The following is a 22,478-nucleotide window of genomic DNA, read 5'->3' as shown; positions in this document are numbered from 1 at the left end:
AAATTGTTTGGCTTCCGCCACCAATGCTTTAAGGTCTATAGCAGGGGTTCTCAACCCGGCCCGCGAGGCTCTCCTGATGGGTTAAATCACTTAAGTCACAATATGAAACATAGCTCAATATGATTACATTGTGTATCCATAAACCTAACCGTAATAAAAGTAATGGCAGTCAAATTAATTTGACTTAGTTTAGCGAAGTCTTTTCTGTCTGTTCGATCTATTTTGTATTAGAAGACCAGCGCTGTTCTCATCATGTTTGGATCTACATAATACAGGTGTGAAAGTGCATTTTCCACAATGAACACTTTCAAGAACTAACTCATTCCGAAGTACCTTGACAGGGGCCGCGGAACGGTTTTCAAAATGGGGGGCTGGCCATGCAAAAAACCCACAATCATATGGTCATTTTTACGTTTTTGTACATGGTTTGGAAAAAATGGGGGGGGGGGGCCGCTTCCGCGGCCCCTGCTTGACCAGTGAACATTTTGCACCAGTGCCTTCTTAACTTAATAATTGTTGCTGACAGACTGTCACTTTTCCCATATTTAAGGTGACTAGGAGACTGACATCCTTTAGTATACTACAATTTTGTTACCATTAATATTGACTCTCGCTGTAATTTGAAATCTTTTTAAATTTTGTCTGCGTTCCATATGAAACTGTTATACATTTGTTGGATTAAATAACCTACTCCTAAAATAAGGGCCAGATTGCACAAGAGCACCTAGGACCCCGACCACAAGGGTCTTTGCGCTTCGCGCACCACTCCATGCACCCTGGCCCTTTCAGGTTTACTTGGATTCTCATCTGGCCCTTCAAAGAAAAAGTTTGAGAATCCCTGGTCTATAAGGTCAGGTGAGGGTTAGGGTGGCTGCATTGTCGCAAGAGAAACTCTTAATTTCCCCTGATTCACAATGAAATATCGAAAACATAGCAGAACTTGAACACTTTGAAATTTGTGCATTTTCTGGTGGGGTTCATTAACTTTTGGGCATAGCTATATAGGTTTTAATTTAAATACAAGCATATCCCCTTGAAAAACGGCATGCATTACTAATAAACAAAACAAATAGAAGAATGACATATATTACCAAGAAAAATGTCCTTGTAGATAATCATTTTGATGTGATGCGATCTTGAGCTAGTCTCTGAGACGGATTTCCAGCACTTGTCCGGATTTGGTCTGAGATAAATTCACAAGTCTTTACAGTTCGTGGTATATACGATAACCCACCTGGGTGTAGTCCGAAATAAAACCTTGCAGATCCCTATTGCTAGATTATTAGGCGGTTCGCTGTCCACATATTCATACGGCGCCAATGGGATCCTCGGTAATAATACGCCTGCGTGATCCGAAATAGGGACGACTAGCTGAAGCAGAACGCATGGATTTGGATGGTCGATTGCTGAAGTTTTATCCTCAATCGTTTTTTTTAATTATTATTCTTATGGATCACTCGACCCAGACCAACCAACACATGACGTCTCAATGGCCTTAAAAAATGTGGGTTTTGTTTTGTTTGCTGTTGATGTTTTTTTTTTTTTTTGGGGGGGGTATTTCTGTATTCATATCCGATCTCTCTCTCCAATTTCCTTATTTTTCTTTTTTTTTTGCCTTTCCTTAATTGTTCCCTCTCCTCTCTCTTCCTTTCCCTTCTTTGATACTATATTGCCGTTCTTCTATCCTTTTCCTTCCCTCGCCACTCTCTTCATTTATTTCTCGTTTCTTTCTTTCCCCTTCACTGTCTTTCCTGTCCCTTCTCTCTCAATTCTCCCCTCCCTTTTCTTTCCATTATCCTTCTCTCTCCTTTTGTCCCTTCTCTCTCCATCACTCTCTCTCCCTTTTCTTTCCATTATCTCAGTCTCTCGCCTTTCCTTTCCCCTGTCCCTTCTCCCCCCCCCCCCTTATCCCTTTCTCTCCACTCTCCCTTCTTTTAATGTTCTTTCTACCCTCTCCTTTCTCTTCTTGCCCCTCTAACCTTCCCCTTGGCCCGGCTCTCAGCCCAGCAACAAATCGATTTGAATCGAGGAACATTAGACAGAACAAAGTTGAAAATTTCCTCAAAACAGGATGTGAAATAAAAAGTTGAGAACTTATAAAGCTGACTAATTTTGATGCGAAAGTGGTATGCAAGTCACAGGTGGCGGGTACGGAACTGAGGGAACCGACGACATCAGTCACCCACAATTATCTTTGTTACACGAAATTCATTTTCTTTATTTATCATATAAAACCTGTTAAAATTCCTTTGAACATTTGGAAGTGCCATTCGTCGATCGTAAGCCTTGCGAATCAACGAAGAACTTTTTGTCATATTTGGAAGAATAAATGAGAAAATGGCTACATTTCAAATGAAATAAAAAAGAAATAGGGCGAGTGTGACTTCGCGTTATCCCTCATTTTGCATACTGACCAGGATGTGCATGTTACTTCAAAGCATTATGCTTGATTATTTTATCTATGCATCTCAAATAAACTTGTGTTGGGGTGACCTAACCATATGTAATCAGAAATATCATTTTATACTCTACAAGCTTTATAGCTTATAATCGATCTTATCACGGCCCCTACTTCTTGGGTATAATAGCCCTAGCTATATCAAAACCTGCGAGTAAAAAAAAACACCTCAAAAATCCCCTATTCAAGAAATGAATCTTATAACATGTCTGGAAAGAGTATTTTCTCCCAGATGTGATACAATTACCAATTTATGTGGTATGTCTTCATGCTTGGATAATCAGGAGGTATTCTGCCAAAGTAAGGCATGACTGCAATTACTGGATCAAGATGTCAGTGATGCCATAATCCTACATTAGTAAACATTTGCAAATCCGTTTTCAATTATATTAACACGAGAGTTGACACTAAAAATGGTTCATTACACAATTATAAAGTAAATTATTGAAAATGTGTTTGAAAGTGGATATCAATGCAACCCTTGTAGAAATACGACATCATTGACATCTGGATTTATTCATTGCAGTCATCATGCCTCGCTTTGGCACAAAAAGCCACAAAGCAATATTTACAACACTGCAAAGAACACCCCCCCCCCCCGACCATCCAAGCGTTGACACATACCACATAAATATGGTATCAGATTATTTCGGAGAACATATACTCTTTCAGGCCATATTGAATCTGTGTTTATGACATACATGTATTTTGTCCTTAAATTGGGGATTGTGAGGAGTCAAGTTTTTTTGTTTTTTTATACTCACACGGTAGTGGTCTGAATTTCACACTACAATGAAGAAATATGGGTTGTCTGTTAGTAGTAACAGAAAATAAAATTATGCTAGACTTCTCTCAAGCCACCTGTGTTTGCATACTAACCTACACCTCATCTAGACTTTATGACACTGGTAAAAAAAACAATTATGAAAATCAAGGCACAAATATTGTTTCACTTTTTATATATTTTTATTATTATTACTATTTTGCATGGCAAATATATGTATATGGCTTTTCACACATACACCTGTTCAGCATGTGTGTTATTGTACCGGAGATTGTCTGAATAGAAAATAATTAAAAACCAACTTGTTTTCTTAAAGAAGTGACAGGGGAGGCATTATTCAAGTTCTTTAAAAAAATAAAGTACTTCCCATTCTAACTTGCTTCATTTGCTTGTAATGTATTTTATTGAAAGGTCATATATCTTAAGAAATTGCATAAATTGTACTGGATTTTAAGGCTTACCCTTTTCATTGTGCTGTCATTTTCTTAGAGCTTATCACAGTGCGCCTTTCTTGTTCTGCTAACATTTCAATCACTACTTAGACAATGCATAAATAATTGCTTTTCATCAAGATCACAAGCATATAATTACCAACTTAAAACATTTCGGGGAAAAGGCAGAGATTGTCGAAAGCTAAATGATCATACAGGCTTGTCCATCAAACGTGCAAATTAGTTGGTTTGTGGACACAGGGAGCATACATAAATAATACGGACCCCTGGGCCCGGTTACACAAAATGATACAATAAATCATGGGAGTTGGCTCAGTCAATTGTTTATCTGTGTCACCCTGTTTGTGTTTCGTGGCTCAGGTACCAGGGCCTTGTCTCACTAACATTCAAGTTTGATACGATGAACCTCATCTGTATGGCAATCCATCCATGTCAGAATTTACTCCGCAGGAAGTTTGCACAATGTCCTTTGTAAACAATGGAAGCACACTGAATTTTCAAGAAAAGGATGAACGTACCGATATACAGCATGTCTATGTTGAACAGACATGCCTATTATATGTTGATGTTGCTGGCTTTCCATGGGTGCGGTTAGAAAAGAAGTTTGTGTGTAAAATTACATGCGATTTGGTTCAGAATTCCAATCATTAAAATCACAACCAGGGTTCCGTAACACTAAGGTTTGCGATGGGATTACAAATATGAAAGAACCGCACTGATTGTTCCCTGGTCAGTATTTTAAACCAAATGTGCATGTAACATCGTTATTGATTGGTCAGTTCATTTAGCGATTGATCGCTAATCTTTGTGTTACGGAGCCCAGATATGTTCTATACCCTCTGGGAACAATCTACATTGCATGGTAACCCTGTATGAAGAACAGGGGCTCCGTCTTGAAAAGAGTTACGATAGATCCAATCATCGCAACTCTGGAAAGCCAGCAATGTCAACAACTAAAATACATGCTTGTTCAAAATATTTTCTAGAAATGATGAACATGCGTACATTCAGAGTTTTCCTGACAATTCTGTACGCTTCTCGTTGTTTTCATAGGACATTGCACAATTTCGTACAGAAAAAATTATGATATTGATGGATTTCCCATATTCTTGAAATTGATTGGATCAATCGTAACTCTTTGTAAGACGGGGCCCAGGATTCTACATGGTGGGATTCTACATGGACCTTCAAAGCTGGATGTACATGTACTAAATTGCACCTTTTGGAGATTTTTTTTTAAATAGCGGAAATATAATTTAGTCCAATTCGAATCAATTCATGGAATGATATACGGTATATATAATATACCATTTACGAATCACCAGAAAATTTCTACAGAATCTTAAAATGTTTACCAAACTTTATTCACATATATTTAAGTAGCCAAAATTGGCATTTTTGAGGATCAGACTCTACACTGTAACTTACATTTTGCGGATTTACAATAATTTTGCAACACAAGGTAAGAGTAAAGCAGCTCTACCTATGAAGGCTTGAGTGGTTCTGCTTAATCACTGGTATAGGTCATCAAGTGGTTCCCTCACACTGAAGTGGTAGACCAGCATAAAGCTTTATCTGAGATATAATAATTTGAGATCAATACCCCCCTCCCCTCCCAAGGTCCTCTTTCCTTTCGGCCACAAGTTCAATTCTCAATATTTCCCATAACTCCATGATTCAATGTCTCTTGATGACTGGTTTTTCATTGAGATGTACGTCAGAGAGAGTGTTTGGTTGTCCGATTGCTTTTCCTCCGGATGGTGACGACAAAGAAAGTGACGGAACTTGGTGAAAAGGATGTTTCAATGGAATAACGTTCTGGGCACGAGATGGAGGTACTGCATTCGAAAAAAGATCAAAAGGGGGAAAAATTAATGGCATCAACTGAATTACAATCATGTACTGCAAAATGTAGATAATAAACAGTGACTTCACATTCTCCTACAACACTGCTCCTGTCTGGATAGCTCAGAGGGCAAAGAGTTAGAGTTAGGATTTCATTTCCTTGTGGGCCATTTTTCTCATGAATTCTTATTTACCTAATACTCAGTCACAAAGATCAAACAGGTAATATGAGCAAATATTACCTGTTTGGTACTTAACTATTGTTACACAAGTCCACTGACTAATCAGTATTCGCTCAAGTAAATGCATTTGGGGAGACTTTTGCCTGTTACTGGGTCATTTCAAGGGTGGGCCGTAGTGGGAAATACCAGTACTACTAGTAAGTGGTAAATAGCACCTCAAAAATATTTTAGGAACATGCATGTAGTCGGCCATGAAGGGAAATAATGTACTTTTCAGGTACCACTATTGCCCAGATATTTCTTAAGCACATTCTTGCATTTCCCTCACTGTAAATCTTAAAGGACAAGTCCACCCCAACAAAAACTTTATTTGAATAAAAAGAGAAAAAATTCAACAAGCATAACACTGAAAAATTCATCAAAATCAGATGTAAAATAAGTTATGACATTTTAAAGTTTCGCTTCATTTCACAAAACAGTTATATGCACGTTATATCTCGGTCAGTATGCAAATGAGGGAACTGATGACATCACTCACTATTTCTTTTGTATTTTATTATATGAAATATTTTAATTTTTTTGTCATTGTCATGTGAAATGAAGTTTCATTCTTCCCAGAACATGTGGAATTCCATTAATTTTACATTTTGTGGTTCAGGCAAGGAGGTCCTAATCGTCAAATTCGTAAAAATTGAAATATTGTATAATTCAAACAATAAAAAAAAGAATTAGTGTGTGACTAGGCCTGGGACTTTCGGGTTTTTTTCTCTTCGGGTACCCGTGGCAATTTTCGGGCGGGTACCCGAAAATCATGTCGCTCGAAATATGACTGGTGGAAAAACCCCATTGGTGACGTCATCAAGCCAATGCGATGCAAGCCAATTTATGAATGAAAATATAGTAAGCATGCGCATTGCAAGGCTCCCGTGCGCCACGCATTATTCCATCGAAACAAGTCTGCAATACTCTGTCACCTCGTACCAAAATCGACCTAGAATTCCACTTTTCTATATTTTATATGAATTATGAAAGGTATTCTCAGAGGATCTATTTTCTCACCGATAGCGCACAGGTAAGCAAATTTTTATTACTTCTTGCTTTTCCGTCAAAATCGTACGAAGTAGCGTCGATATTACATCGTGTTCGTGAGTTTGTAGAATCTATCGCTACGTGAACAAAGTCAATTGATTTCCGGGTTTCGGAGCGTCAAATGCGCCAGCCAATCACGATCGTGTTACCATTTTCGGTTTATGATGGACTGAAAATGGTATCAAGAACGTGATTGGCTGGCGCCTCGTATGCTCCGAAACCCGGAAATCAATTGACTTTGTTCACGTAGCGATAGATTCTACAAACTCACAAACACGATGCAACATCGACGCTACTTCATAAGATTTTGACGGAAAAGCAAGAAGTAATAAAATTTGCTTACCTGTGCGCTATCGGTGAGAAAATAGATCCTCTGAGAATACCTTTTATAATTCATATCAAATAAAGGAAAGTGGAATTCTAGGTCGATTTTGGTACGAGGTGAAAGAGTATTGCAGACTTGTTTTGACGGAATACTGCGTGGGGCTGAGGCTTGCAATGCGCATGCTTACTATATTTTCATTCATAAATTGGCTTGCGTCGCAGTGGCTGGATGACGTCACTGCGCTACAAAAGAAACATGGCGACGATTGAACGATCTCAGTCACATCATCACTTGAAAAACTAGTAGATATTTCGAGGGTAATTGGTGAGATTCAAAATGAGACTTGTGTACTTTTGTGATGAGGTTACAATCATGTCTTACACTACGCAATACAAATCAAATGTACGTATATACTGGTGAGCAATTTTCGGGTATCGGGTATTGATTTTTCTACCCGGGTACCCGAGGCTTCCGGGCGGGACCCGGGTACCCGGGTTTTAGTCCCAGCCCTATGTGTGACATCATCGACTCTCTCATTTGGATGTGACTGGCTCGTTCATATAACTATTTTGTTAAAAATAAGCGAAACTTTGAAATGTCATAATTTTCTTATTTTATATCTGATTTTGATGAAATTTTCAACATTGTGCTTGTCTTATATTGATTCAAATCAACATTTTTCTGAGGTGGACTTGACCTTTAACCCTAAAATAATGGGGGGGGGGCTGATTCAGCGCCCCCCTCGACATTTTCCGTGATAAGACCGCCGCGCAAATTTTTTTGACCACGTCGCTCACTGAGTTTTTACATTCAAGTCTCGCGCAACTTTTGAGACCCAACTTGCGACCCCCGGGTACGCGGTTCTGAAATTACGCAACATTTCGTAAAATCCAAAATTCAAAACCCAAAATTGCACAAAAACTTGAATTTGTTTACAAATCCAATGCAAATAGAGTTTTTAGCCAAAATTCATAAATGTATCATTATTTTTCATTTAACTGATTGAAATCAATTAATTCCATCTTATTTATGCTCCGAATACAGTCCCCAACAATTTCCATTGAAAAAACAATAAAAAAACAGAAAGTCGAAAAACAAAGAAATACATAAGAAATTTAGAAAACACTAAAATACATAAGAAAATAAATGTGATTTTGATTTTTTTTTTGGTACATTTGATCAGATTCATAAAGTGTCTGTGTACCAAAAATTAGCATTTTAGGGGCATTATTTATTTAATTAAAGCAAAATTTAGATTTTACGCATAAATTAGCATAATTAATTGGCAATGAGATTTTTTGCAGAATTTGATCTAATAGTTTTGTAGATTATGCCATGCGTAACGTGCGTGCCAAGTTTCGTCGCGATTGCGTGACCGACGGCCGAGATCATAAGGGGGGCGCTGAATCAGCCCCCCCGCCATCTTCTTAGGCATTGAAATAGCCCAGTCTATTTAGGGTTAAGTACTTCCCAGTTCTTACTTTTATTTCCTCCCTGGGCAGGAAATACCATTTCCATGCAAGTCCATGCACTTCCGAGCATTTTTTTTAATTCTCCCAGTATTCCCATCTGGAAAATCTCGAAATTTCCAAAGGAAATTGATAACACCGGGGATATCCAAACTAAAACCTAAAAACCAGCCTTATTATCCTGTAGAATACACGTCTTATCCAGACATTATGTAGAACACGTAATTCTGAAAACAAGAAGTGTGTATTCATTGCTGTTGCATCATTAGCGACTGACAAGTCACATAACACAGACTCTCAGCTATTAGTTGATGCATTCTCTTCATTACATTACATGGATTTCCATAGTCAAAGCCTGTCTATAGCTTTGGCAGAGCCTAAAGGGTCTCTAAAATTTTTAGAGGTCACCTGGGGTCCGTTGCAGAAAGAGTTGCGTTTAAACCCAAGTAAAAAAAATAAATTGCAAGTCCAAAATGTGGGCTGTTGATTGGTTGAAAATAAAGTTAAGCATGATTTCTAGAGTTGCGTTTGACTGCAACCTTTTTTGCAACGGGCCCCTGAACTGTCGGTGGAGGATGCAAATTTTAATCTCAAAGGGGGCTGGGGGGTGTTTCACAAAGATTTAAGTATGACTTAGAGTCGCACTTAAATGTCTAGTTGCGTGCAGTATAAAAGGCATGACAGCATTGGTCAGATCATGCCAAGAGGACGCACACTACTGCGTATTGATCAATAAGATTGCGCGTTCCATATCATGTACGCGTCGACATTTAAGTGCGACCTAAGTCATACTTAAATCTTTGTGAAACACCCCCCTGGGCTACTAAAGTCAGACCCAGCGGGAGAGTAAAGGCCACGGCACATCTTACGACTGGTCACAATCCGATTTGGGAACAAATCGCATTTTGCTTATTTTATGTAAATGTGAATTAAATTATACTTTTCAATAGGTGCAAATTAACTGTAAGAATACTAATATAACAATTTTGGATGATTATAAGACTATTATTTTAGTAAATGCTGAACTGGTTTCAAATCGTAGCCTACCTTACAATTGCTTCAGATTTGAACATTAATATTTGTAAGATGATTTAGAACTTTAACCAGTGTTCCATGTGTCAATGTTCGCATCAAAATTTTATGTTATATTCCAAAATCGGGTGGCAACCAGTCATAAGGTAGGAGGTGGCCTTGAGGGCTCCTAGAGGAGCAGAGAAACTAAAAACTCCTTAGCTCCCTGGACCCTATGCAATGAAGCAAAGTCTGATATTCCTAAATCTTTCACAAATACATGGGATCGGGTAGATGGAGGGAAAAGGCCAATAGGAACGCAAGCCCTGGCTCTCTGGCCCGCTAAAAAAGCCTTGGCAGTATATGACTGAAGAAGGTTTAAACAATAAACACATCATTCATCATGCACAATCTATCTAGTACACTATTCTGAGGCGAAGAGGGATGCGGGGGAGGAATTACAGAATTAGCTTACAATATTCAACAAAAACTAGAAGAAAACAGATGTGATTTTAAATGCTTCAAGCGATTCTACTGCAGTATGTAGATGCCCTTAACCCTTCCAACCAGAACAGCTGGCTTCACAGTGAACACGCATTTATCCTAAAGCCGAAAGCCAGTGATTTCAAGTCATGCAACTTGAAAAGCAAGGGATTTATACTGTATGTCAGGTGACCTTTTGAAAATCATGTTTCTTAAAGGTATTCAGTTAATATTCATCAGGTTTTAGCATAAAAAAAATGGCCAAAATATACTGCCCTTCCTAGGAGGCTCTTGAAAGTCATACACCGACTGTGTATAAGCTATTGATGAATTTTCCTTCTGTCAAAGCAGAGATTTTTGAAACAAAATTTGAGACTACACAACATCAGCCAAGCCAGGCTGGGTACCAGCAGAGTAAGGTGCCACTGGCATGGCTGGAACTCGAATCAGGGTGAGGGTCACGGCCATCCCAAATAGTTCTACGACATCAGCTCCAGGATTAATTGCCTCGCTGTAAATGCCACAAATGGAATGACCGAATTCAACCCTGGATTTAACATTATGCCCTATCCTATAAACCTAACATAAACCCTTCTGAAACCCTAACCCTAAAGACCTGAGCAATTTTCGCCGGAGATGTCATGTCACCATTCCAAACAATTCAGGATTCGAAGGGTTAAAGACGTTGAGGTTTAATAGCAGTAATTACCATCACTGTTTCTCTTCCAACAGACCAAATTTGATGTAATACATATAAGGATCTGGGTCGTTGTCTGCATATGACAGAAGTGCAATCATAGCCTCTGGATCCATTGATTCACCACTGAAGAACTGGAATTCCTTCTTCTTGAGTCCTTGTGCAAACACCTGCTTGACATCATCCCCAATGGTGGCTTTGAAGTTTTCTAGCTCTTCTTTCAATTTGTCTGCTTTTCCTCCCTTGTTTCCTTCATTCTCCAGCTCTTCGATTTCCTCTTGCTTCTTCTTTTCCAATCTGCAAAAAGGACAATGGATAATAAATGAGGCCAACACTCTAAAAGATGAAAATTATGTGGGAAAATATGACTAGCCCAGCATGTGTCAAGTGACATAAACTTTAGATTAATCAGAGTTAAAAGTGCTTCATTGAAGAAGTTGGCTGTTACTGTTTGGTGGGTGTCTCATACAGCTGTTTGTAAAATAAATTACAAGCAACTTTACAAATGACTGGTGATCCTTTCTTACATGCTTTATCAACACCAATGAGAATACTGTATATTGGCATTATATCATTTACAACAAGAAAGGAACACCAGACGCTTAATATAAAGTCACTCATAAGTTATACCGTTATTTCATACTGCTTCTTACAGAATATACTTGAAAGGCCAAACATTTTTTTTCTTTATGTAAAAAGAGAATTTCCAACAAGTTTGGAACTTCTCAACATTCTACCCATTCCCCCTATTCCCATCAAGAAGGTTTTCTCTGATGTTGATATGACGCATCACAGTCTTGCGTGTTCACACATGGATAGTTCCACTATCTGATAAGTGAATGCCATACAGATTGTCACAAGCCCCATTCTACTTACTTCTTTACATACTTCTTGAACACACCCTGGTATTCCTTTAAAGTATATCCTGGCACCTCCTGTAATTGATGGTTGGTGCAAACGTTGAAGTTGCTAATGACACCCTCTTCCAATGCTTCAGCCTGTTCCTCTGCAGATGGGTTAGCTCCAATGTCAATGTCAACTGATGTGCTTTCTGACACTCTCTGTATACATGTAAATAAATTTTTTACAATATATACTTAAAGAGAAATGCCAGTAGTTGCAGTAAACACTGATTTCATGAGAAAGTCTGTAAAACCAGGCTTAATTGTCAGTATATCATCGAGGATCTAGATCTGGCACAGTTACATAAAATGAAATTTGTGAAATCTTGAAGTCTATGCTGAAAATGTTCACACTGAAGATCACCAACACAGATAGGCACACGTGGGACAGTGTATTATTATTATTGCTGGAATAAAGACCCGACGGACGTGACCGAATCAGTGCTTATTTTGCTTACAGTGTATTTCTCAGCAATTACACAATTTCTTCCAGAATCCTTTGGCACATATTTTTTATTCATACAAACAGACACTTGGGTGGTCATTATATTAGATTCTGTAAAAAGTCATTTTGAGATCGTTACCAGAACTGGAATTTATCTTTAAGGAATGTTTCACTCATGGAGGATGTGGAAGCAGAGGGAAGAGGGCAGGGGCAGAGGTACATGTAGAGGGAAGAAGGGTGGACTGTGGAGGAGTAAAGAGCATGAGTAAGCAGCAGAGTAGAGAGTGGTAGACGCAGAAGAGGAGAAGAAAGATGAGGAAAAGGAGTAAGACAAAGTAAGTGAATGAGAAGGATAGGGAGAAGAAAAAGAAAAGGGCAAGACTATGGTGGCAATGAAAGAGAAAAAAGAAGAGGCAACCGAGGAGACAAACATGACAAAGCAATTTAGATCACCACAACAAGATGAGGAGGAAGAAAAAGGTGGTTCGCAAACGATGAGCCTCACCTGACTTCGCAATCGCTATTATATGCAATATGATCTATTGACCCCTAGATGACCTTATTATTCTCGAAAATATGCATGTGGGACTACCCAAGGATCATTTGAAACAAGTGACAACATAATTGATGGATGCAGAAATAAAGAAATTCGAGCAATTTGAACAAGTGGAGTGCCTCTGGCAGTCTCACCTGCATCACGCAAATCAATATAGCAGCAGTGCTGACTTTGAAAACTACTACTTGTATAACATAATAATTCACAAAAAACACAATTCATATAATGATACAATACTGATGTTCATTGAAAATTAATGACATTTGACCTTGACATCATTCGACCTGTACATTTTAAGACTTGTCAGTGATACTTGATTACCCCCATATCCACATTATAGATGTAAACTAAATCTGTAAGCTTTGAAGTTATGACAGCAATCTAATAAATACCTCCAAAATGGCCAAAGTTCATTGACCTTAACCCTATCCGTTAATAGGCCGGGGGGGGGCCTCCGAGGCCCCCCCCTCAACGAATCCCGCAATATTTTCGCCGCGCGAAATTTTTTGACCGCGCCGCTCGCTGACTTTTTACTTTCAAGTCTTGCGCAACTTTTGAGACCAATTTCGCGTCACTCGGGTATGTGGTTCCGAAATTAAGCAACATTATGTAAGTGCATGTCAGACCGAAAATTGCTCAAAAACGTGATTTCGTGTACAAAGTCAATGCAAATTGTGTTTTCAACCAAAATTCATAAATGTATGATTATTTTTAGTTTTGCTGGTCTAAATGTATTTATTTTATGCTTTTTATGATCATAGAAGAGTCCCCAACAAATTTCATTGAAAAAACAATGAAAAACAAAAGGTCGAAAAAACAAAGAAATACATAAGAAATTGCAAAAAACAATACATAAGAAAATGATTCAATATCACAATTTTTTTCATGTACACTTGCTAAGAACACCACAAAGAGTTTCTATACCAAAAATCAGTACATATGGAGCCTTATTTAGGGAGTTAGAGGAAAAAGTATGATTTCGCATACTAATTACGCATAAATTAGCATAATCACTTAATAGTGTTTCGCATGAAATAAATTACTATACAATCTTGTACATTATGTCCCAGGCAACCCCCGTGCCAATTTTCGGCGCGATCGCGCGGTCGACGGCCGAGATCTTAGGGGGGCCTGGGAGGCCCCCCCCCCGCCATATGAACTCCCAAAATACCCCGGCCTAGATAGGGTTAAATGACCTTTGACTTTGGTCATGTGACCTGAAACTCACATGAGATGTTCAGTGATACTTGGTTACTCTTTATATTCCACGTTTTTTTCTTGAACTAGACCAATACACTTACAGAGATAGGATGGTAATTCAACAAATACCCCCAATGTGGCCAAAGTTCATTGACCTCACATGACCTTTGACCTTGATCATGTGACCTGAAACTTGCACAGGATATTCAGTGATACTTGATTACTCTTATGTCCAAGTTTCAAAAGTCAGATCAATAAACTTGCAAAGTTATGATGGTAATTCAACAGATACCCCCATTATTGCCAAAGTTCATTGACCTTTGACCTTGGTCATGTGACCTAAAATGCGCACAGGATGTTCAGTGATACTTGATTACTCTTATGTCCAAGTTTTATGAACTAGACCAACATACTTTTAAAGTTATGATGGTAATTCAACAAATACCCCCAATTCGGCCAAAGTTCATTGACCCTAAATGACCTTTGACCTTGATCATGTGACCTGAAACTTGCACAGGATGTTCAGTGATACTTGATTACTATTATGTCCAAGTTTCATGAATCAGATCCAAAAACTTTTAAATTTTTGATTGTAATTCAACAGATACCCCCAATCGGCCAAAGTTCATTGACCCTAAATGACCTTTGACCTTGGTCATGTGACGTGAAACTCATGCAGGATGTTTGGTGATACTTGATTAACCTTATGTCCAAGTTTAATGAACTAGGTCCATATATTTTCTAAGTTATGATGACATTTCAAAAACTTAACCTCAGGTTAAGATTTTGATGTTGATTCCCCCAACATGGTCTAAGTTCATTGACCCTAAATGACCTTTGACCTTGGTCATGTGACATGAAACTCTAATAGGATGTTCAGTAATACTTGATTAACCTTATGGCCAAGTTTCATGAACTAGGTCCATATACTTTCTAAGTTATGATGTCATTTTAAAAACTTAACCTCAGGTTAAGATTTGATGTTTACGCCGCCACCGTCGTCGGAAAAGCGGCGCCTATAGTCTCACTCTGCTATGCAGGTGAGACAAAAACATTGTGAAACAACATGTCTGTCGTGTTGCAGATAAGATTTATCACAATGTCCAGGGGGCCCACCCCCAAACTTGGTTTCTTACCTTTACTTTGATCCTAATTATATTCTTATTTGGGCCCACTAGTTCCACTTTGAAATTGTCGGAGAAAAGCTCATCACCTGAAATTGAATAAATGAGAAAAATACAACTAACCGTAAGTAACGGTGTATTAACCGCACCTGTGTATAAACCGCACCCCCAACTTTGGACTAAAGAAAAAAAATTCTTCTCACATTTACATGCATATTTGAGGTACAAAGAAACAAAATCTAAGTTTTTAAGATTTCAAAGTATCCAAAGAGATTACCGGTATGCGGAAATCTGCTGTTCTTGATCAATTCATCTACAAATGTTAGAAAGAAAGAACGGTCCCGACAATATTGGCAACTTACACACTCACTCACCTCACAGTCACAGTGTACACACACATACAGCACTGCCATTACACTGCAAACTACGATACAGTACTAGTCATGTCAGTACATCGTATCATGTTTCCCAGCGTAGGAGGAAGAAACATTCACATTTCTCGCATCACAACCTCACAATCACTTTCAGAAATTTGATGTCTTAGCATGAATTTTGGATACGGGATTACAGGAAGGTTCAAGAAACAAAGAAATTGACATTTTTTCCAGTTTTTTTTTACGGCTTCGTGCCGTCTCTCTCATGCATGGTTTACATGGTATCTTATGAAAAGCAAACAGGAAGGGAAAAAACAAGCTGGCGTGAAACGGGACTTTGAATAGCGCCAGCTTAAGTCGCACTATAACCACATATTACAACGCAATCTCTAAGCTCACTCAACTCTCGCTCAGCGGTACAATATTACCGAGCCTTGGCATCTCTTTTAAATTAGCCAGGGAATTTCACTACTTTGAATCAAGAATAAAGTAAAAATTAGTGTCATGAAGGTGGGTGCGTTTGTTATGGACAATATTTAATTAAGATCGTAATAATCGCTTCCCATTACCCGCGGCTCATACCCCTCTAAACGACATTGCATGGGTGGCTACGCCCGGCCACTCGATGTGTTGTGAACTGGCAGACATCGTACATGTCCGGGAAGGGTTACGGCGAGCTGGCTCAGACCCGTCACCGTGTATAAACCGCACCCCCGACTTTTGCTTCTATCCTGGCGAGAAAAAGGTGCGCGTTAATACACCATTACTTACGGTATACAGTTTAATCGGAAAAAAGCATTGAAAACAGACGTACAAAAGCTTGATACGATGAAATCTGAAAATAGCAGTAATAAGTGGAGCAGCTCTGTCAGACTCTTGACTGCATTATGCGATTAAAGGGATGGTCCGGGCTGAAAATATTTATATCTAAATAAATAAAGTAAAATTCACAGAGCAATTCGATGCAAAGTGTCCAATCTTCTTACTGTAAAGATTTTGGTGGAACGTTTATTTACAACAAGTGGAATGCCTCTGGCCGTTTCACCTGCATCATGCGATTCATCATAGCAGCATTGCTGACTTTCAAAACTACTATAACTCGCACAAGATGTTCAGTGACACTTGGTTACTCTTATTTCCACGTTTTATGAACTAGACCAATACACTTACAGAGATAGGATGGTAATTCAACAAATACCCCCAATGTGGCCAAAGTTCATTGACCTCACATGACCTTTGACCTTGATCATGTGACCTGAAACTTGCACAGGATAATCAATGATACTTGATTACTCTTATGTCCAAGTTTCAAAAGTCAGATCAATAAACTTGCAAAGTTATGATGGTAATTCAACAGATACCCCCATTATGGCCAAAGTTCATTGACCTTTGACCTTGGTCATGTGACCTAAAATGCGCACAGGATGTTCAGTGATACTTGATTACTCTTATGTCCAAGATTTATGAACTAGACCAACATACTTTCAAAGTTATGATGGTAATTCAACAAATACCCCCAATTCGGCCTAAGTTCATTGACCCTAAATGGCCTTTGACCTTGATCATGTGACCTGAAACTTGCACAGGATGTTCAGTGATACTTGATTACTATTACGTCCAAGTTTCATGAATCAGATCCAAAAACTTTTAAAATTTTGATTGTAATTCAACAGATACCCCCAAATCGGCCAAAGTTCATTGACCCTAAATGACCTTTGACCTTGGTCATGTGACATGAAACTCACACAGGATGTTTGGTGATACATGATTGACCTTATGTCCAAGTTTAATGAACTAGGTCCATATATTTTCTAAGTTATGATGACATTTCAAAAACTTAACCTCAGGTTAAGATTTTGATGTTGATTCCCCCAACATGGTCTAAGTTCATTGACCCTAAATGACCTTTGACCTTGGTCATGTGACATGAAACTCTAATAGGATGTTCAGTAATACTTGATTAACCTTATGGCCAAGTTTTATGAACTAGGTCCATATACTTTCTAAGTTATGATGTCATTTCAAAAACTTAACCTCAGGTTAAGATTTGATGTTGACGCCGCCGTCGGAAAAGCGGCGCCTATAGTCTCACTCTGCTATGCAGGTGAGACAAAAATGAAGGGGGTAACACTGCGGGCTTCGTTCATGGTACATAGAATTCTCAATTTTTTTTTAAATTTAATTTGTCATCGCTCTGAATGTTTTCCAAAAAGTATTATCGTCAGCAAAAATAATAAAAAAGAACCCTTTTTAAAGGGTAATGAAACCTTTGGAACAAATAGGCTTGTGTCTAAACAGAAAAATCAAATATAAAGAACACAGAAAGTTCGAGAAAAATCAGACAAACAATGAGAAAGTTATGAGCATTTGAATTTTGCAATCACTAGTGCTATGGGGATCCTCCCATTGGCAATGTGACAAGGATGTGTGATGTCACATGTGAACAAATTTCCCTTTGATGGACTATAAGATACCGCCAAAATGCCTCTTTTTGCTTTTTCTCATGGTGATACAAACTCTTTATCCATGATGTATTTTTTAAAATCTGTATTACATGCCCTCCTATCAGTAGAGGCGCATGGCCAATATGGGAGACTCTCCAAAAGGGGAGACAATCTCCCACATTGGAGACTTGCTTTGCAAAAGGACAAAAAAACACCAAGAAAAGCGTGATTTCTTCCACCCAAAATTTTGTCTCACTGAGGTCAGAAGCCCATTTGTTTTGTGTGTGATTGACAACAAAAATCCTTATCAAAACAAAAGTAGACGGTGAATTTTTAAAGTAAAATAAATTCATAAATAATTCATATATATTGATATGAATTATTTATGATCACGAAATAAATTTTAATATTTGTTAAATAAGATTTTTTATCTCTAAATTGTTCGTTAAGACGGCATTGCTTTCCGGAAGTACGTCATACATAAGCGGTTCAAGGGTCGACGCTATTGTATTTCCGTTGTTTACATGTGGAACGAGGGGTCTACGCGGCATCAGTTAGGTAAGAAATCTTCATTTTTTTACATTTTTAAATAGTAATATTTAAAACCTTCCTACGCATTAGGCGTAGGAAGGTGTAAGAATTAATAAAATTAAATGAATTCTCTTGACTTCGGTTTAAAAAGATGGATTTTTTGGGGGAATCCATCTTTGTTTTGGTCCTTCGCTGAAGACACTATGGAGAGAGTGTCAAGACGTCAATGATGAAGAAGTATGACATATCCAGCGTTCTCGCCAGTGTATAATACGCATGGTGCAAACACCATGCGTGCGGAAATGGAGACCAAGTGGAACCATGCGTAAAATTTCAGCGACATGCGTGGAAAAATTAAATGGAAATATTCATTAAAAAAAAATACACTCCCTGAACTCATCTTAGTGATATCAACTTAATTTATCGGGTTGCGCCGAAGTCCCACCAACTTAAGACCACTTACAGGCCTCCTACGCCACGGCTAGGAAAGTGGCAAGGCGCCCAGCTAGCTCGCGGCTGCTCGCTACGGTTCTCCCGACTCCCTGGTCCTTTCATTCTCTCCCAGTCATCACTGCAGACATAAAAACCACACACACAAATTCTCTCCCCATCATCACAAGATCAACTCACTGCAAACATTATACACACACAGGACACAACGCAAGCACATGTTTGACCGTGGTTTGACCCTGGCAATTGTTTCTTCGAAGTGATTGTTTATAATTTTTAGTGCTGTGATGATAGAGTGATTTCCGTGCTTGACTGATATCTGATTTGATTTAATCCAAGTTTGAATGTGTGGTACTTGGTTTACTTGAGGTCTGTATGTTTACTGTTTATTATTTTTAGCCCATTATTTGTCAAGAAAGATCTGCATTCGTGTCCAAATACAATGTAAAAAGATAAAGTTTTTGTAGAACTTTCGTACAATTCTGAGAAAAGTAATTTTATCATACAATATACCTGCAAGCCTGCAAATGTGAAGTTGAAATTATTTAAATGATGCATTTAAAAAAAAGACTATCCATCATGAATGCCGTCCAAAGCCTCTCTTTGCAATTAAATTTACCCTGACCTAATTTCTCAACACAGGCCATGTAGCAGCCAAACCCAACACAGAATGAAAAGGGCGGCAATCTTGTAACCCCCCCCCCCACCGCAAGAATATCAGATTTCCAAACATGTGCTTCTCAAGATTGTGCAATACTAGCGGAGACAAAGAAAGTTATGTAAACAACTCGCGGAGGGTTGGGACTAGTCTTTGTTTTCAGTCACTTAAGAAAATGGCAAACTGGATAAAGGTGAAATACATCATTTAAAAAATGATTGTTTGGAATGAAAAGACTAAGATTAAAGGAAATATGACTGAAAAATATCCATAGTTCAATCGCTAATTTCATTACTGACAGAACAATAATATGTGTTTTATTAACTTCTGGTCAATATTCCAATATGACAAGACTCCCATTTAAGACTAGCGAGCAAATGATGGTGGGGGGGGTTCTGGAATGAAAACCCCCCAAAAAAACTTCTCACACAAGTCACACACAAATCCCTATGTACTTTGATGATACAATCACAAGTGTTGCTTAACGCAACGCATGTGCTCTGTACTGGCTTTGCACAGTCACAGAAATACACACAACACACACGATGCATCACGGCATACACTGCAGGCTCCAAGCAGAGAAAGTTTGTCCTCTGCTCGAAGTAAATCATTCTGTCAGCTCCAAATTCCATGTTTTTTCTATCTCAGTGCTTGGATTCGGCGCTGGCTCCCAAGCCTACTGAACGGCAAGTATCTGTGCATTTATGTGCATTTGTGTGGGCTTAAAAATACGCCACAATGGGGCTTCCTTAGCGTCTCTATTTGATGAAAAGGCCGTCGCTTCCGCGCTCCGCAAGGGAGGGGTGAACCCCCCCTCCCGCACCCACCCCCCAGGAGTGGCAGCACAAGTCCCCGACATGCGTGATTTTTTTTCTGGCGAGAACGCTGGACATATCTAAAAAAATCATCATCATTGCGTCCTCAAGACTAGATCTCCATGGCATTAGTGATTGAAATATTCAAATGCTCATAACTTTCTCATTATTTGTCCAATTTTTCTCAAACTTTCTTGGATTTTTCTCTTTACAACAACCTTCCTTTTTTCGTTTCATTTCCGTAGAAGAGACATGCTGATGCAAAGCCACTTACCAGGCCGATGTAAGCAATTTTGCTCTTTTTTATGTGCATTTTACGTTTTATATAAAAAATATATTTTTGAAATGAAAATGGAGCACTTTTCACCAGAGAAAGCCCTGATGAGCAGGTGAGTAAACATGTCCATACTAGTGCGACGCGACAGCGAGGTTCACAAGGTTAGCATTCGCAATACGTGCCAGTGTCCTGTCCCTGCATGCCCTGGCTCCGTGGAGATTGAGCACGTCAGTGATGAGGAGTCCTGGCTAGTGCACCTCAATATTCAGTAGAGGCGCACGGCCAATATGGGAGACTCTCTCCAATAGGGGAGACAATCTCCCACATTGGAGACTTGCTTTGCAAAAGGACAAAAGAAACACCAACAAAAGCATGATTTTTTCCACCCAAAATTTTGTCTCACTGAGGTCAGAAGCCCATTTGTTTTGTGTGTGATTGACAACAAAAATCCTTATCAAAACAAAAGTAGACGGTGAAAAGGGGTAATTTGTCATGAGGAATCTGCTTATCACATTTTTATTTGCCGCCAAGGTAATCCTTTTGCCGCAAATGTAAACAAAGGAAATTAGTCTCCAAAACTGGAGACTGTCTCTGAAATTGGATACCCAAATTCTTTACAAAAGTCTCTGATATTGGAGATAATTTCCCACATTGGAGAAGTCTCCAATATTGGCCGTGCGCCTCTACTGATATTACTGTGCAAAGTCACAATGAATGACTTCCTTTCAATTTTTCATTCAAAAATCTCTCTCAAAAAAAGGCAGGGCCTTTGCCTTGGCTTTTTTTCTATCATCCGTAGTAATGGCATCACAACCTCACTTACTTGTACTTAATCTTACGAAATACGGAACAAGCAAGGTGTAACTATTACCATGAAAATTAGGCCCCTAATGTAGACATAGCTAAGTTGCAATATGTCCAACACGAGTCGTATTATATACACGGTGTACTCACTGTGACTCAGTGCGGTATATACAGGAAAGTGGAGACTGCAGACAGTGTCAGTACAGCAGTGCGACACAAAAATATCTTATTCTCATATTCTTCAAAAGCTTATCAAAACATTTAAATCATTTCGCTGCACAATAAATGTAAAAGGTAGTATATTCACCTGTAAGTATGTCCCTGTAGATAATCATTTTGGTAGGATTAAATGGATTTTCTAAGGGCCCAAAATGTCTTCGTCAGCTTCGAATGCTGCGGACTTACAAAAGGACATATATGAGTCATACGTATGTGAATTGCAATGACGTATTACCATTATGGCAAGCCAGAGGAGGGGAAAATATTTATGACCCAAACAAAATTTGGGGTTTATGTTTATTGAATTCATTCATCAGTCTGATGAGAATTTTGAATTTATTCAACTTTGTAATTCATAGACAGGGCCCGCGGAAGCGGGGGGGGGGGAGCTGGGGGATGTGCTTTAGCCCCCCCTGCTCCCCACTTAAAAAAAAACGTGTACAAAAACGTATATGATTGTGATTTTTTGCATATGGTCAGCCCCCCACTTTGAAATCCGTTCCGCGGCCCCTGATTGATTTGCATTAATTTTTTATTATAAGCAATGGATATCGATCCGGGGGGAGGCCCAAAAATATTCTGGTGTGGGATGGCCTAGCTGTACAATATCACCCCCCCCCCTCGATCCCTCTCCCATATATCGAGGGCACAAAAAATATAACAGTACATCTCCAGAAAAAAAATCGATGGATTCATTGAAATACATAAAATCAATAAAATATGACAACACAGACATACAAAAAAAAAGAAAACAGATCGTTCCCCCAATATAAGTTAATCCTTTTTCTGGAGTTGACGTTGTCATGATAAGTCAATTGCCTGTATAGGGAAATTTCATGAGCCATAATTAAATGCATATAATTAGACTTTCTCTCATTTTGATG

General features: G+C 38.7%; 1 protein-coding gene across 1 annotated transcript; it reads right to left on the bottom strand.

Moving 5' to 3' along the window:
• Positions 1-3,622: 3,622 nt before the first annotated feature.
• On the bottom strand, positions 3,623-21,809 carry LOC121429460 (translationally-controlled tumor protein homolog). Its single transcript, XM_041626477.1, has 5 exons — positions 21,683-21,809; positions 15,035-15,111; positions 11,672-11,856; positions 10,808-11,092; positions 3,623-5,532 (listed from the first exon to the last, which is right to left on the bottom strand). The coding sequence occupies exons 1-4, from the start codon at positions 21,708-21,710 to the stop codon at positions 10,810-10,812; spliced, it is 573 nt and encodes a 190-aa protein (XP_041482411.1). The 5' UTR covers positions 21,711-21,809; the 3' UTR covers positions 3,623-5,532; positions 10,808-10,809.
• Between the last annotated feature and the right edge of the window lie 669 nt (positions 21,810-22,478).

This window comes from Lytechinus variegatus, chromosome 16 (genome assembly GCF_018143015.1).
Source record: "Lytechinus variegatus isolate NC3 chromosome 16, Lvar_3.0, whole genome shotgun sequence".
Taxonomy (NCBI): domain Eukaryota; kingdom Metazoa; phylum Echinodermata; class Echinoidea; order Temnopleuroida; family Toxopneustidae; genus Lytechinus; species Lytechinus variegatus.
This window is presented reverse-complemented; position numbering and strand designations above follow the sequence as displayed.

Bases quoted from the DNA above. Each gene is read 5' to 3' on its own strand.
- LOC121429460 (XM_041626477.1), bottom strand. From the start codon at position 21,710: ATGATTATCTACAGGGACATACTTACAG. The intron at 15,112-21,682 runs GTGAATATACTA...ATTCAATTTCAG, and splicing joins CTACAGGGACATACTTACAG to GTGATGAGCTTTTCTCCGAC. The intron at 11,093-11,671 runs GTAAGTAGAATG...TCCTTTTTGCAG, and splicing joins TTCAAGAAGTATGTAAAGAA to ATTGGAAAAGAAGAAGCAAG.